At 45.5% G+C, this 16,785-nt stretch overlaps 1 protein-coding gene across 1 annotated transcript in view; it reads left to right on the top strand.

The window, feature by feature from the left end:
- Positions 1-16,785, top strand: part of ITGA9 (integrin subunit alpha 9) — a 962,089-nt gene that overhangs the window by 813,484 nt on the left and 131,820 nt on the right. The window contains exons 24-25 of the mRNA XM_085607531.1: positions 1,431-1,556; positions 16,341-16,460. Coding sequence (XP_085463657.1) covers positions 1,431-1,556; positions 16,341-16,460 — 246 coding nt within the window. The remainder of the gene's footprint in view (positions 1-1,430; positions 1,557-16,340; positions 16,461-16,785) is intronic.

The following is a 16,785-nucleotide window of genomic DNA, read 5'->3' as shown; positions in this document are numbered from 1 at the left end:
GCAACTAATTGCACAGTGTTCGACCCTGTTCAGGGGCCCACGGGGTAGAAGGGGCTACTGTGCTCCAACCATGGTGGTTAAGGTTGTTTGCCACTGGTGTGCTGGGGTCTGTCCTTGATTCTAAGCGTTTACAGTCTTTGAGGTGCCCTCTACCTCTTCTAGGAGCTTTTCTAGTGTTCATGAGTCTTCTACCCTAGGAAGGCATTGTCATAGATAAGGCACAGGTGCAGTTCAAGGCACTGTTTGCTAAATACCCATAGCGCTTAGAGCATCCTTATCAGCCCTGTCTCGGCTTCTAATGCCCAAGCATTGAATACGCTACAAAGTTAATTCATAGTAGTTATCAGGTGCTACATGATCAAAGAGATTTTGAAAATGTTTAAAGGCACAAATTCATTATTACACATCTGAATGAGAAATCTAATGATACATAAAGGTAAATTAACAAGACGAGGATATCTGTGAAGAGAAAAAAGATATAATAATTTTTGTTTAAAAGTTTTAATAGTGCCCAGTTACCAACCTGTGTGTACTTCTTAGTAAACAATCACCTGTTAATCAACCAGTTAGGTGAAACAGCTTAGAAATCACCATGAAGAATTTACGCTAGTACGAAAGAAAGTTCCAAAGGGATGTGCAGTTCATTTTCGGGATAAGATTGGTGACATCAGCAAGGCAGGAAGGGGTTAGTAGTTCAACTAAATGATGCCTAAATAAAACAGAGAGAAACTGAAATTTTTTAATGTGATTTTAGAGTTTCATACATACTGAAATGTTAATGTGCAAGATGCTAAAAACTAAATACAATCACATATATTTTATTTTATTATTTTGTGTTCTGCTGATATTTGGGCTTGAATAGCCATAGCATGTGCAACATTGGTGGTATCTGTGTCTGAACAAGGCTAGTTTTATTGGCATTTCACCAAAACTGGCATAATGCTCTCAGGCAGCACTGGGATCCTCATAATTTCCTATTGCTGATCTCAACTAAGAGGACACAGGCTTTCATGGGGCTTTAGCATGCTGCTAGGCAATTGGATGGGGTTTTGTATTTTACCACCAATGTGGAACATAGAGATACCACAAGAGGTGTCTTGCCCTGCTCTGTGCACCGTTACCACCATAGTAACATGTCAAGTGGAGTACTATGCATCTCTATATCAAACTATAAAATGGGGATATGGTAGCTCTTAATGTACTAAGAAGAACTAATTCAGTGATGAAAGGGGCAAAGAGTAATAGCAGTAGTTCAAATTTTAATGGAAACTTATTTTCAAATAGCTAACCTAGGTTTTTGGATATTGTTTGCCCTTGCAGCTCTTCATTTTATAAAGTATGCATATGGAGCACACCTCACTTCACAACATAAACACTCTGACCAGGGCCTGAACAAGCCAATAATCTTTGTTTAATGCATCTCTTATTAGGTTGGTCAAGAAAAAGGCAACTGCTCTTTCCAGAAGAACCCGTCTCCATGCGTCATTCCTCAAGAAAAGGAGAGCATCTTTCACACAATATTTGCCTTCTTTACGAAATCTGGCAGAAAAGTGTTGGTAAGTAAGCCCTCTCATTTTAGATTCCTTTGCATGTCTTCAAAATAGAACTTGAAAAATTAGTGAATTTGTTCAAAGTAGATGATATATTTCTGTGAAAATGATACATGACTCCTTATTATGCTCCTGGGTCTAAATCCATCAATGTTCATTTAACATGACATTACTATATCTTTCATTTAGATGATTTCTCGCTCTTTTTTGACATGTACTAGAAATTGATGCCCTATTTTGATATTTGACACTTCTTCTACTGCCCTTTGCTGAGAATATGTGCTCCATCATAGCCCTTTTCCTCTTCCTCCCCCTCATCTTGGCATCATGTATGATATCTCCGATCTAACAACAAATGAACACCGGTGGAAAGCGACCTCCCTTGGTGTGGCTAAACTCTGCATCCTCAGGCACCTGAGGCAGTTCAAGCTGCCTACATCTAATGAACGGAGGATAGAACTTCATAGGGTGGCTGTTCCTGACCATACTACCTCTGAATTAAGTCATAAACTTGACACCTTTAATGCAATTTGGGGACCCTACCTTGAGACGGGTCAGACCGTTTCAGAGTGAGATAGTGCCGCCAAGTCCCTGCTTCCCATTGCTGCTGTCCCACCCCTTGATGCCCACATCACGACCTGTGCTGACACCAGCCGACTTCCAGTATCATAGCTGTGCCCCTTTCATCCAGGTCCCAACTGACCAGTAAGATTGCAGTTTGCTTGTCCCCTTTTTCCTGGGCTCCTGTGCTCTTCCCCCATCCCCCTTTTTTTTCAATCTCAACTCGCCCCTTCCCACCCTTTACTCAGTATTTGTGCTGATGACTCCCAGTTCTACCTGTTACCCGTTATTCTAGATATCTAGTTGTTCGGCTCTGTGTTTCTTTAGCTGCTGTGCTTGGTTGTTGTGCTTGCCTTTAAATCACTTTGGATAGGTAAACAACGTTTACCACAAAACTTTTTCCTCGCAGGTAATTACAATGCGGTCGTTACAACAACAGCGTTGTAATTCCGCATACCATTACTCTGCAAGTCGAAACAACGACTTGCGGAGGGGGAGAGAAGGTGTTGGATTTAAAATCCAACAGCTTCCATACTGTCCGCACAGACTGGAGATGGAATAGTAAAGTATACTATTCCAACATCCAGCTTTCCCCCTCCACAAGTCGTTGTTACGACTTGCGGGGTAATGGTATGCGGAATTACAACGCGGTAGTTGTAACGACCGCGTTGTAATTACCTGCGGGGAAAAAGTTTTGTGGTAAACGTTGTTTACCTATCCAAAGTGATTTAAAGGCAAGCACAACAACCAAGCACTGCAGCTAAAGAAACACAGAGCCGAACAACTAGATGTCTAGAATAACGGGTAACAGGTAGAACTGGGAGTCATCAGCACAAATACTGAGTAAAGGGTGGGAAGGGGTGAGTTCCCAACGACTGCGTTGTAATTCCCTGCGGGGAAAAAGACTGCGTGATAGCAAGGTATATTCCTTTGGATATAGCGCTTATGGCCCGACATTGTACTAGTGTCTTACTTGAACTCGGAATCAGGAACCTCGATTATGCATCTCTTACTTGACGCTGAATTCCTGTTTGTATTGTAACTTTTGAAACTCAGTAAACAATGAATGCAAAAAAAACAAAAATAAAGTAATGCATCACCCCAAAAACTTCAGCTAAAAATATTTTTTTTTTATGAAACCGAGAATACAATGTAAAAAATAAAGAAGCAATCATCCACCAGGTTCTTTAGGAGACATGTACAGTTTCCTGTAGCTTGACTATAAATTCTTTCTCAAGATCAGTAGAAAGAAGAGAGCTGTGAGGAACAAATTAAATATAAATAAGCTTTCATTCTTCAGAAAGAACATGAAAGCAATAATAAAGAGAAGTTATAGAAATGGAATAGTTTCTACGAACAGTTTCTTCATAACATTCATAGTAGAGTGCTTGAGAATTAATAGAGATAACTAAAGCCATATGCATGAATATAACAATAAAGCTGGGCTAATCCTGGCATTCTTAACATGTAAACAAGAAGCGGATATGATTGCTCTACTTAATTAATCTATCAAGTAAAAGAGGTGCATAAAAACCCTGATATGTTGTCAGTCTTTGAGAACCTCTGTTAGGAAGAACACAGTCAAAGTAGCAGCTAAATTCACATCAGATGGTATGGATTCTAGATCAAATACGACCGTACCTGGATCTCTATACCTCATACAGAATACATCATGATTTCTGTAACCCTCACAGAAATACAATACTTAGGGCCTAATCGGACCGCCGTAGCCACAGTGCCAGCTTGGGCACCGCCTCACCGAGGGTCCGACCGCTCTATCAAGTTGGGTGGTCAGACCACCATGGGACCACTGCAACTGCCAGGCATATTACAAGTTTCCTTTCTGACAAGGTTTTCGTGATGGTGAGCCCACCATGAAAACTGTGGCGGATAGAAAACAAAGGTGGCCCTTCAGGGCCCCCTGTTGATTCTGGACCATGAGGTGCATGCAGGGGGCACATGCTGTGGCCCATGTGTGCATGCACCCCAGTCCCTGCATGGCATGGACTGCTCCAGTCCATGCCATGCAGGAACTGCCTTTGACGCTCCCATTGCAGTGCTTTTTTTATAGGCACCACCATGGGACTGCCAAAGAACAGCCCGCCAGAGTTTTAAAAAGTTGTAATGTGGAGGGCGGTGTCACTATGGCTTTGGCTGTCTTGGAGCATGGTGGCGGATGGTGGCCCCGCTCCAAGACCTCCAAAGTCGTAAATAGGCCCTAAATCTTAATATAATGGTAAAACTCCAGATTTCTGCGGTATATGCAATACACTTTATACCTCAATGAGAATTTTTTTATAATCTCTGACATTTGTTGTTAGGTTTGTTTCAGACAGTTATTTGAAGATCACTAAGTACTTTAAATCTTAAGTTCCCTGTCACTGTGTTCAACTCATGGAGAGGATATGGCCTAACAGCTACGAAGGTCGATCTCAAATCTGAGGAACCGGATTTGAGTTTCGACAACAAAGCTCAATATCCTGTGATTCTGGACAAATCATTTAATCTCCCCATGCCTAACAAAAAGAAAAAGGAATGTGTCCTTGTGTAATGCAACTGGTGCTCTTGTAAAGCGCTTTGATACCTAATACCTTCGGGTCAAGTTTGCGCTACATAAAACTCCGGAAAAAAAAAGTTTAAGAAGACTCAGAGATGCTAATTAACCAGCTTTCAATAATTCCAGTCAGATATCCATTGCAATCAGCATGGTTTTATTTCTCAGAAAAAAATCTCTCATCATAGCGTTGAAACTATCCTAAGCAAAGATTATGCATGTGCATTTCTTCATTGTATTGTGGCACATGATGTAGGTAGAGAAGACACCAAATTGGGTAACATAGACACTTTTTGTCTGCTATTCTTAATACATTTGTTTTTTTTAAAGTATTAACTATCTAAATCCAAGATCTAGATCACAAAAACATTATTTGTAGGTTTTTTGGGTAAAGTCAGCTGTTTTTCCATTGATAGGCCTCACTTGCTAAGCCATGCACATAGATTTGTTTTAGCAGCATTTGATTTTGTTGGTGGTAAAAGCTGATGGCGGTGTTTGAATTTTACATGTCAGGATTTATACATTTCAAACTTACGTTATCTACATGGGTGACAGAAATTATCATGTCCACTGATTGTAGTCTCAGTTTTACGAGTAATCCAGTTGGGAAGTTCTTCAAGTATATATGATCATCAGTGTTTTTGGTGCTTAAGCCTGAATTAAACCAATACAGTAACTGTACTTAAATGTGAAACCAGTATCTCAATATCACGCTCAAGTCAGATCCACCACTCGATGTTTTAAATGTTCCATGCTCTGGATAATATATTCAGTGTCACTCCATAAGACCTTAAAATGGGTTGATAATCTACTTAACTCGCTGTCCCTTCTTCTGCTATATTAATGAAGTTCTGTTCTCAATAATATTAAAGTTCTATATTCTCCTTCAGCCTTATTCTATTGGCACGCCCAGAACAGTCACTAAGATGCACATTTTAACTACCACAAAATTCCATGCTGACCTGCTGTAAGAAAGTAACCCACATACTTTTTAGCAGGGGCTGGGCACTTCCAAATCTCCAGTTTGAATTTTGTACTGTTCTAATACTCTTCTGCAAAACTATATTTCTCTTTAGAATACATAGATATATTTGGAAGTCACAATAAAAGCTACCATATGCTCAATGTTTTTTTGCTATGACAACTTTCACTTTTGAAAAAAATGTCTCTAAAATCAATGATTTCAGTCTCCTTCATAGTTGTCATCTATTTTCATTTTATCCTCAACCAACCAGGCTTCCTTGTATTCAGATACGGTCTAGCATAGCTTTTATACAGGAAAGGTACCTATCCAGTACAAAATAATTTGCCTAGATAAACTTTAAAACCTTTCCCAATTTGGATGTGTGCTGTACAGTGCAATATATGAGAAGGCACCACAAATAGACTAATGAAAATATGGGTAATTCGGTGAACTATGGGAGACCTGTTACTTTAATTGTTCACTTACCAAATAAAATATGTTAATATAGACATTAGACAAGTCTAAAAGCAATGTTAACCTAATTATTTTGTCCAACTATTATAGTCGGGGACTTAGAACCAGTGTAGTGATTTCCCATATTACACCTCAAAGGATCCTACAAAACAACACGGATAAAAATAACATATACATCTGTGGCGTATTATTTCCGCAGAAAGGTGGCAACGTTTCCCAGTAAAATGAACAGATGATTGATACTCGACAAGCCAGAAAGTGGTTTGGGCCTCATCGGGATTGTAAAGCACTATACATGTTCTTCAATCTAAAACATTAAGACACAATGGGTCATTTCTAATTAAAGTCCTCTAAGGTATTGTGGTGGGTGTTTATGGACACATTTGAAATGTTTCTACTTTGATGAAATTGTTTTTCACAGACAAGAACTTTTTTTCGGCTGTGTATGGAACTGTTGCAATACCTCTAGCTGTGTGTTCTGGCCCATCTCTTACTACTCAGGGCTAATATATTGTGGCAAGAGCGTTGTATTTGACCACTTGCCTGATGTCCACACGTCCATTGAATTGGATGATAATCAAAAATAAAAGACAGAGATTAAATGATGAAACTGTGAAATTATTCATCTTCATTTTATGGCAATGTAAGATGTGTGAAGAGCTTTCCAAAAGCATGTATTTAGCACATTAAAATGTTTTCTAATCTTACTGAGAAAATGTCCATCTAATAATAAAAGTGTGTATTTCCACTAGAAGGAAAGCCATGTGTTCTGCTTTCTTATTCGAACTATGGCCTAGGTGTATCTCCAATCAAATCCATCAAAAACAAGCACTGTCTTCTACCACTGTTCAGCGCCGTTGTATGCTAAAAAAGAAATTTAGTGGGGCCTTTTCAAGCATAAAATGGAAAAGTATGTGCAGAGATTTAGATCTCCACCAGAATGTATTTTTATATGTTTTTCTTATTTACAAAATTTCCCGGTGGTATCCTTGGAAAGCTGCGCCAGGCACATAATTCCCGCCTACTGCTGAGAATGTCATGTGACATGTTCCATGAGGTCATATTCCTCATCTATAAATGCGTATATCAGTTTTTAATTTTTCCATTGGGAAAACATTTTCTAATTGAGAAAGCTCTTACTTTGCGCCCCAGCAAATAAATGGGTGCTCTACTACCCTTCCCATCCTAAAATGAGAGTTTCTCTAGTCCTTTGCTGGAGTACATCTCTGACCATTTTCACAGTGGAAAGAGGTTGCTTTGTTGCACTGAATTTTGGGAATGACTCCAAACATACATTACATTTTGTGAGTGTTCCCTTTTTTCAAGCGACCCGCCCTATTAAGTAAACAAACACCCTGTCCAGCCAATTATTTACATGTTAAACTCAAAAGAAATTGCGATAGCTATGGAATAAATACACAAGTTTTTAAAAGTGGGCATAACATTTCCTTTGAGTTTACATGTAGATAAAAAAAATGCCCAAAAATAAACCAAAGATTCAAGCATAACTTATAATAAAGCAGAAATCTCTATAATACCATCGTTCTAAAACCGTTGACATCCATAGAAAAGAAAATTGAAAAATACATTCAGCAGGTAAAACACAACAGAAAAAGCTAAAGCTATTCAAACCAGACCTTTAGGAGCTTCCTAAATTACAGAAACCATGTCTTAAAGCCAATATGGTTAAAAGTAGGGGTGGGCGAAACTCGCGAAGTTTAATTACATAAATACTCTGAGAGATTCCGCAGAGTTCTGCAAGCGACGGAATTTCAGCACAGCACGCTGATTTTAAGCAACAGCAACTTGTTCCACACTGTAAAAATAGTGTGAATGGCACCAGGCGCCACACCAGAGGGTGCTGCTTCTTTTTGCTTCTCAAGTAGATTTTCTACTCAAGCAGCATCATTCTCAACATGAACGATAGCGACTTGCTGCAACCACCCACATTGAGAAATCGCGCTGGGACTCGTCCTAGCACTCAATTTTCTTTGCTCGCCAACTTAGCATTGGTGGGCTGGGCCTGAGAAAAACTCTGCCATGTGGCGGTTCATGGAGTTTTTCCAGAGTTCCGCGCTCCAGGTGGAGCTCAGAGTGGACAAAACTCTGTAAACTCTGCTGGCAGAGCAGAGTTTACTGCCCACATTAGTTAAGACTAGGTCTTGCGCAACATCAGAGTTGGCATAACATTCTGCTTCAAACTAAGATGATACCAAAGAGAAAATAGTCTCCATTTGACGTATACATTTTCTTTTTTGGATCCCCATCCACTCATTGTATCTTTGAGGACGGCATGCTTTACATTTTTGCCCATATGTTACACACCTCCACAGCAGAACAGTATTGATCAGCTGGGTGGATTTTGGTCAGGTGAATTTTGAAGCCCAGGCCTATTTAATTTAAAGAACTCTTACAATGTGCAAATGTCACATATTGGAGCATAGATTTGAGTTTTGACATTCCCTGCTATGGGGGCTCTCACTTTGGTCACTAATGCTCTATACCTCTCAAACAAAAGGGCAATGCTTGTATTGTGGGAGACTTGTTGAGGATGCATGGCTCTCCTGGAGTGGAGAATGGTGTCATAATGCTGTTCTCGCATATATCAAAAGCTGATTTTGGTAGCCTTGTTTTCCTTGCTCTACCAAATTTAAAATGCAAAGGTTCTATGATTTATCTTATCTTTGCTGTTCTGCTTTTCTTACTCTAGGTCTTAGATACAGCTGCCGTTCTTGCAACATGACACACCTCACAACTTAACCCGCCTTCAGTCAGCAAAATCCATCCCTGTGGGGGGAGGCACGGGGTAGGAGGGGTTGTGCCAGCACATCCACGTGTCTCACTTTAACACCTGCATTATTAGCAGCAGCAACTGTGAAGGCTCTGCATTTAACAATAATCTGCTTTTTTCCCCATACAAAATCTGGTCTTTAATTAGTGATGATTCCTGAATCCAGACAGAATCATCGCATTATATTTTAATTTTTTCTCCATTCTTTTTTTTTTGAAAATTTTATTGAACAATAAATCAATTACAAGCATGGGCCTACAACCACCGGGGCCGGCCGCTAGATTCAGAAAGGCTCATACAGTACTTAAGGCAGTAGTCGACTCCCGGGGCCCAGTCCCGTACACGGCTCCGGATAGTCCTAGGGAAGCAGGATACATAGGTTTAGCATAAATAACAAATAAAAAACAAAAGGCGAGGCATAAGGACAAAAAGTGTGGGTCAGGCTACCTCCGGGGGACTCTACTTCAGACCTTCAAATAGCTATCAGGAGGAAGGAGTACTGATAGGTCGGGGGGGGGTCACGGGAGAGGAACGTCTATAGTCGGTTATTCCAAAAGTCGCAAGGAACCATCAAGGGTCAGGGGGACAAAGCAATATCGGTGTCCACTAGGGGGGGAGTACAGATACCTCCACGATACGCGTTCCATTGCCCCCAGATTCTACCCCATGCCCCCGGTTTACCACGAGCCACATACACAGTCTTCTCCCTGAACATGCACCAGTCCATGTTCTCCTTCCATACGGACACGGTGGGAGGCCGCTGGGAACCCCATAGCTGCGCTATATCTCTCTTGGCAATCATGTTCCCCAGGGCCGCCCACCGAGTCTGAGCCGCGTTATAATCATTGGGCTCCCACACATTCAGGACACAGCGACGCACCTCTGGCAACAGCGCAACCCCGGTGACTTGTCCCATGACCTCATGAACCCGGCGCCAGTATTCAGCCACCTCGCGGCACTCCCAAAGGATATGGAGAAAGGTGGCACTGAGCCCACATCCCCGCTTACAGAGCCCGTCTTCAGAAAATCCCATCGAGACCAAACGGGGACCCGTCACATACACCCGGTGGAGAATCTTAAGCTGGACCAGGCGGAGACGGGCTGGAATGGCCACTTCCTTGGGGGACGACAGTGCGGACTGCCAGTCCTCGTCGTCCAGTTCCACCCCATCCCCCGTCCACGCCTCCCGGAGGCGCACCAAGAGGTCAGCCCGATTATTGATAAGTTTTTTATAAATTAAAGAGATAGTACTGTCGGGGACATGACCATCAAGTATGCGGTCCTCGAGGGGCGAAGAAGCCGGGATCTTGGTCCCCTCCCCAAAAACCGAGAGCAGGGCATGCCGAACCTGGGCGTAGCGAAAGAACTCTCTTTCCGTAAGTTCGTATTCGCTCTGGAGCGCCGCGAATGTCTTAACCGCACCCTTTATCCATAAGTCTCCCACTCTACTAATACCAATCGTGTACCAACGTTCAAACCCCTTCGTTGTCCAGAGGCTTCCCAGTCGGTCGGAGGCAAACAGGGGAGTAGCACATGTTAATCGCTCACTCCAGCCCATGGCTGCATTGGCCGCCCTCCAGATCCGTACCGCAATCTTAGTAGGGCCCGTAAGGGTCCGTCCAGCCGAGCTGGAGTAAAGTGCCCTGTTATAATTTCCGCCGGGAAGCAGGAATTTATCCATCTCATACGCCGGATTCAAGCCAGGCGCATACGTGGCATGGTTAATGGCCGATAGCGTGAGGCCCAATAATACCTGCGAATGTCGGGAAGCGCGATGCCCCCGTCATACCAGGGGAGAGTAAGTTTTGCCAGAGCGATACGAGCCCGTCCGTCCCACACCAGTCTCCTCTGCAGGCTCTCCACCTCCCGAAAGTAGGACACAGGAATGACATCGAAGGAGTTCTGAAGTGCATAGAGGAATCTGGGAAGGGACATCATTTTAAACAGCGCTGCCCGACCCAGCGGGGACAAGGGCAGCTTACACCACCGAGCCGTGTCCTCCCTCAAACGCCGAAGTGGAAGCAGGAGATTCTGCTCATAGCGAGCCACCGGGTCCATCGAGACGTATATTCCCAGGTATTTAAAGCCGGACAGAGATAATTGGATCGGAAGCCGAGGCGGCAAGAGAGGAGGGTCGCCGGAGATAGGATAGACACAGGATTTAGACCAGTTGATCGTTAGACCCGAATTTCTCCCAAAGGAAGTCAGAACATCGAAGAGAACATTAAGCGAATGCCGCGGCGAGGTGAGATACAGGAGAATATCGTCTGCATACAACGAGACCCGATCCTCGAAGCCCGGGGCCCACCGAATCCCTCTGAGCGAGGGCTCCCAGCGGAGCCAAGCAGCGAGCGGCTCCAAGGCAAGAGCAAAGAGCAGAGGGGACAACGGGCACCCCTGCCTCGTACCCCTACCGAGAGCGAAGGGCCGAGAGACCCGACCATTAACCACCACCTGAGCCATGGGTCCCGTGTAAAGAAGCTTCACCCAGCCAAGAAATACTTCCCCAAAGCCGAATTTGGTCAAAACAGCCCAGAGGAATGGCCACTCGATGGTATCAAAGGCCATCGTGGCGTCTAAAGAAACCAGCACGGCCGGTTCGGAGAGGTACGCCGCCCTGGCGAGGGCGCCGTGAAGACGCCGCAAGTTAAGAGCGGTGTTACGGTGAGGGATGAAGCCGCATTGATCAGGATGAATCAGATCGCAGATAACGCTCAACAAACGATTGGCAAGGACTTTGGCCAGGATTTTAGGCTCTGCGTTTAGCAGTGAAATAGGCCTATAGGAGGCACAGCGGTCTCGTGGCTTACCGTCCTTGGGGATCACGACTATCGTAGCCAGACGCTGGTCGTCAGGAAGGGAGCCTGCCTCAAGGGATTCCTGAAACATACGACGGAGGAAGGGAGCGAGTTTATCCGGGCGCAACTTATATAGTTCAATAGGCAGACCGTTGGGACCCATCGCCTTGCCCGAACGAAGGGACCGAATCGCAGATGCAATTTCATCTACAGACAAGGGGGCGTCCAGCTGCTCACGGTCTTCGACGGACAGGCAGGGCAAAGCAATATCCCTCAGCAGAAGGAAAGAGTCTTCCTCGTCCCTATCAGTCACCGGGGAGTACACGGCCCGGAGGTGGTCAGCAAAACATTCCACAATCTCGCCAGGCTCAGTCAGACACACTCCATCCGAGACACGCAGCTCCGGGACCACACGATTCACTCTCTCCTTCTTATCCAGCCACGCAATCAACTTTCCCGCCTTGTCCCCGGCATCATACAATCGACCCTGCTGCTCCCTATACATCGTTTTGGCAGCGTCAGTGACAAGAGACCTGTATTCAAACTGTTTCAGGCTGAGGGCATGGAGCCCGTCCGGAGTGACACCCGTCTCCAAGGCCGACTCCAGCCCCGAGATGTCAGTCTCCAGCTTCACCACTGCCTCACTCTTATGCTTCTTAGCCACCACTATCTGGGAGAGGGCGTGTCCGCGGATTACGGTTTTAAAGGCTTCCCACAGGGACCTTGCGGACGACACCGACCCCTCGTTTTCAAGGAAGTATTGGTCCATAGCCTTAACCAGACTGTCGCGAGTCGTAGGGTCTCGCATGTACCACGGGTTGATGGGAGCGATCCGCCCTGCAGACCGCGACTCGGTGTCAAAGAGCAACCACAGCGGGGAATGATCGGAGATACCCCGCGCCAGGTGCCTAATCTCTCGTATCCGACCAGTCTGTGCCGCGGGCATAAGGAAATAGTCTAACCTAGAAAGACTCCCATGCGCCCCGGAGTGAAAGGTGTACTGACATTGGTTCGGATGCATTAATCTCCAACTATCTACCAGACCGAAGGTCTCCAGCAGTCCACCAAGCCATGCCTGGGCAGCGGGGAGGGCCCTGGGTGGGTGACGATCCAGGTCACCCGAAACCACCGAATTAAAGTCCCCGCCCATAAGCAAAAGACTATCCGGAAGTTCAAGCAGCATTCGACCCAAGTCCGCAAAGGTGGAGTTCTGGAGGCCCGGGGGGACGTAAACTGAGACCAAGGAAAGGGGCTGCCCCTCCCACCTTCCAGTCAGACACACATAGCGCCCTCTGTCATCCGAGATTACCCCAGTGATATCCAACGGAAGTGAGGATCGCAGGAGAATGCCCACCCCCCTGGAACCAGTTGTGAAACCAGAATGGGCCACGAGGCGGTATCCCCCCCTGTTCATTGCATGACAAACATTACCAACCAGATGCGTCTCCTGGATAAACACCACATCAGGAGTCAGACGGCGCAAATACTGCAGTACTACACCCCGTTTGATACGGTCCCCCAACCCATTGACGTTCCATGACATCAGCCTCAACCCGTTCCCCCCCCATCCCCTCCGATAGATCAAAGGCCCCCCATTCAGTAGCACAGTTCCCGAATCTGGACAAAAATCAGTACCTCGCCCTGCAAACGAAAAAAACACAGCAAAACAACCCCTCCCTCCCCCCAACCCCCCCCCAAATCCAACTCCCCCCACCCTGCACCCCTGCGGGCCAGAAAACCCCCCCAACTTGCAGTGTGCCTGTCGCCCTCCTAACCCCATTCTACGAAAAGACCCCGGAGGAGGAAAGGGACCCGTCCCCGCCCGCCCCCCACACAGGTCCTAGCGAGACAAAATGAACAAAAGAAGTAAAACCCAGCTGAACAGTGCAAAATGGCAGATTCAAGGACCAAAAGTCACTCCAAAGGGGACCCGTCACCTTCGGCGCCTGCAGAGGGCCCGGGACGGCCACCTCTGTCCGGCAGCGAGTCCAGCCAGTCACTCACGGCCACAGGAGAGTCAAAAAAGGCAGTCCGATCCTCATGTTCCACTCGGAGTTTTGCAGGGTAGAGCATAGAGTACTTTAGGCCCAGTTCACGGAGACGACGCTTCACCCCCTGGAATCCCATCCGCTGTTTCTGGACAAGTTGGGTAAAGTCCGGACAAAAGTTAATGGATGAGTTCTCATGACGAACCGGGCCGTGGACCCGTGAGGCCTGCAGAATCGCATCTCGGTCTCTATAGTGGAACAGTTTGGCCACGATAGGCCTCGGGGGGGCCCCCGGCCGCGGCCGACCGCCCGGAACTCGATGGGCCCGCTCCACGGCAAAGAACTTGCTTAGGCCTGCAGGGGCCAACCGTTGGAGGATGAGTTCCTCGACCAGGAGGTCAACCGGGCGGTCGTCAGAGGACTCCGGTACGCCTATGACACGGATGTTGTTGCGTCGGGCCCGTCCCTCGAAGTCCTCCAGCCGCCGAGCCATCTGGTCGTTGACCGCCTTAATGTCACCCAGCGCGGCCTGCAGGTCCGACACATCCGCACCAAGGGTGGAGGTCCGCACATCGAGAGCCTGAACCCTCTCGTTAGTTTTGGAGAGGTCTGCCCGAATTAAGGTGACATCGATTGCCACCGTGTCGATTTTACGGGCCAGGGCCTCGTATTGCGTGGCGATGGTTTCCCTGATGCCATCAATGGCGCCCATGATGTCCTGCAGGGAAAGCTCCGGAGAGACGGTCGTGCCACCGCCGGCGGCATCCGGGGGGGGCGGTCGCTCCAGGGGACCCTCTGCCCTGAGTGTAGCGGTCCATGTTGTTGGCCTGGACCGGTCCCCCGCGGAGGGAGGCCTTAGTCCTACGCCCCCCGGGGCCCCCCTTGCCCCCCATGTGGTCACGGGTAACGAAGGGGACCGCCGATCAAGAGTCGCAGGGGCACCGGCACCGCAGACCAGCGCCTCACCAGGGACCACAAGATAGCGGTGCGGGGGGACCCAAGGCGATGGGCACACTAGTGGCAGGTGGAGACAAGGCCTCGTGCAGAGGCCAAGGAAACACCCCGCCACAACAAGCGCCCTCGCAGGCCAGCCCCCTGAAGTCCGAAAGTGAAACCGAAAGTGGTAGGGCGGCCACTGGCACCGTACTGCAGCCGCTGTTGTTCAATTACGACACGGCTCCACGGTTCACCTTCGCCCCGGGCACCTCCGTCGGGTGGGTCCCAAAAGTTCGAACAACGACAACTCAGGATTCCCAGGTCCGATTCGAGTTCTGAAAAGAGATACGTGCTCAGCCGGTCTTCATCTACCAGATTCCATAAACCACATCAGGATATTCTCAGGATAAATTCCGAGGAGCAGCAAGGGTCCGGGGAGCCCTGTGCTCACGCGACCATCTTGGATGCGCGCTAGGCTCCTCCTTTTTCTCCATTCTTGATTCATGTTTTGTATGAAATGAATGAAATGTCATTTATAAAGTCCACCGCTACTTCACCAGAAGCGTCCTGACACTCAAAAGCTTGTAAAACGAAGCTTTATAGGCTTTTTCTGTATCCAAATCCCTCAGCATTTTAGGAAGCACGTTCCAGTTTTTTGCTGTCAAATAAGCAAAGGAGCGTTTCCCCAGCCTCTCCATGTGTAACTTAGGGATCATTGTGCAATGAAATCAAAGGATTTGCCTTGTGCATTGATAGATTTATAATTCATTTATCATTAAACCTTTCAGAAGGGGCTCCGTGGCAGTAGGCAATACACTTTATACTTCAGGCTTGAAAGTGGACGCCTGGGTTCACATTAAACTATCTGCGCCATTTGCACTGCGGATGGTGTGATTTTAGTTCAATTGTTAGTTCAGTATGACTAGGTTGCATGGCTGTCTTTGGTGTATAGATGTTAAGGGCCATATGTACAAATATTAGGAGTAGTAATTACCTGATTGCGATTTTCTGGAAATCACAGTTATAAAATTGCTATTCCTAATGTATGAAGTACATCGAGTTTCATTTAGTGATTCTTAATAGGGTTGCAAAGAGACCTACCTGAATATTAATGCGGTAGGTCGCAGTTTGTGATTCATTTGGAATTGCTGCCATCACAGGGATGGTGACCTGCTGGGGTCAGTGACTGCTTTTTGATAAAGCAATTTTTCTTAAAAGAAAATTAATGTTTTGCAACCATAATTTGGTGACAAAACATTCATACATAACACTGCAATTTGGTGTTTAGAACGGGACGCGCTAAGCATGCTCTTTCCAAATACCAAATAGTTAAACACAAATTTTGATTCTGTAACATGTTACCGAATCACAATTTGTGTTTTGTACATATGAAAAAGCATTTTTGGAGTCGGAAACTTCCCAATTCTACGAATCTGGTCATTACTGACAGCAACAATCCTAGGGATATAAGCATAATAAAGATACCTCACTTTTTCTCTTTCTTGTGTGATGTGAATTTTAACAGCGTAGAACTTTTTTTGTGTGAAACTGGAAAATGAGCCTCACAGCCTGGGGTCTGTAAGTAATTGTTTGAATGCACTGGTACACAGTTGTCCAGTGACTTCCCCGGACTGCCGATAGTCGCATTTGAAAATAATTATTTGTTAGAACTATTAAATGGTGTTGTAAAGATCTGATGATTTCTATATATATGCTCCTTTTAGGAATGTGAGAAACCTGGCAAAACGTGTTTAACTATAAACTGCTATCTGGGTTCCCTTGCAAAAGATGAAAGCCACAATTTGGATATTTATACCTTACTGAATACTGAGATATTAAAAAAGGTAAGCTATTTTATTGTTGTTTTGGTGATCAAAATAATGTTATTTTAAAAGTATGCCTCCCGTGCAAACATTTAGCTCAGTTTCCTGGATTTGTTAAAGTAGATTCTGTACTGTGCAATTCTATGCAGAATATGGTAGTGATGCATTATCAGTCAATATAAATGTTATGATTGTGTGCTACTCACCTCTGATTTAAATGTTGGTGCACATTGTGGTTTATAATAAAAAATTATCAGTTACGTTAAGAAAGCTAAACAATACAGTGATGTGTGTTTAAAAAAATGCTGGAGGCTTGTAAAACAATATTATATTATATATAGCTTCA

Source organism: Triturus cristatus, chromosome 5_2, assembly GCF_964204655.1.
Source record: "Triturus cristatus chromosome 5_2, aTriCri1.1, whole genome shotgun sequence".
In the NCBI taxonomy this organism is placed as follows: domain Eukaryota; kingdom Metazoa; phylum Chordata; class Amphibia; order Caudata; family Salamandridae; genus Triturus; species Triturus cristatus.
The sequence above is the reverse complement of the archived record's forward strand: the minus strand, read 5'-3'. Positions and strand labels throughout refer to the sequence as shown.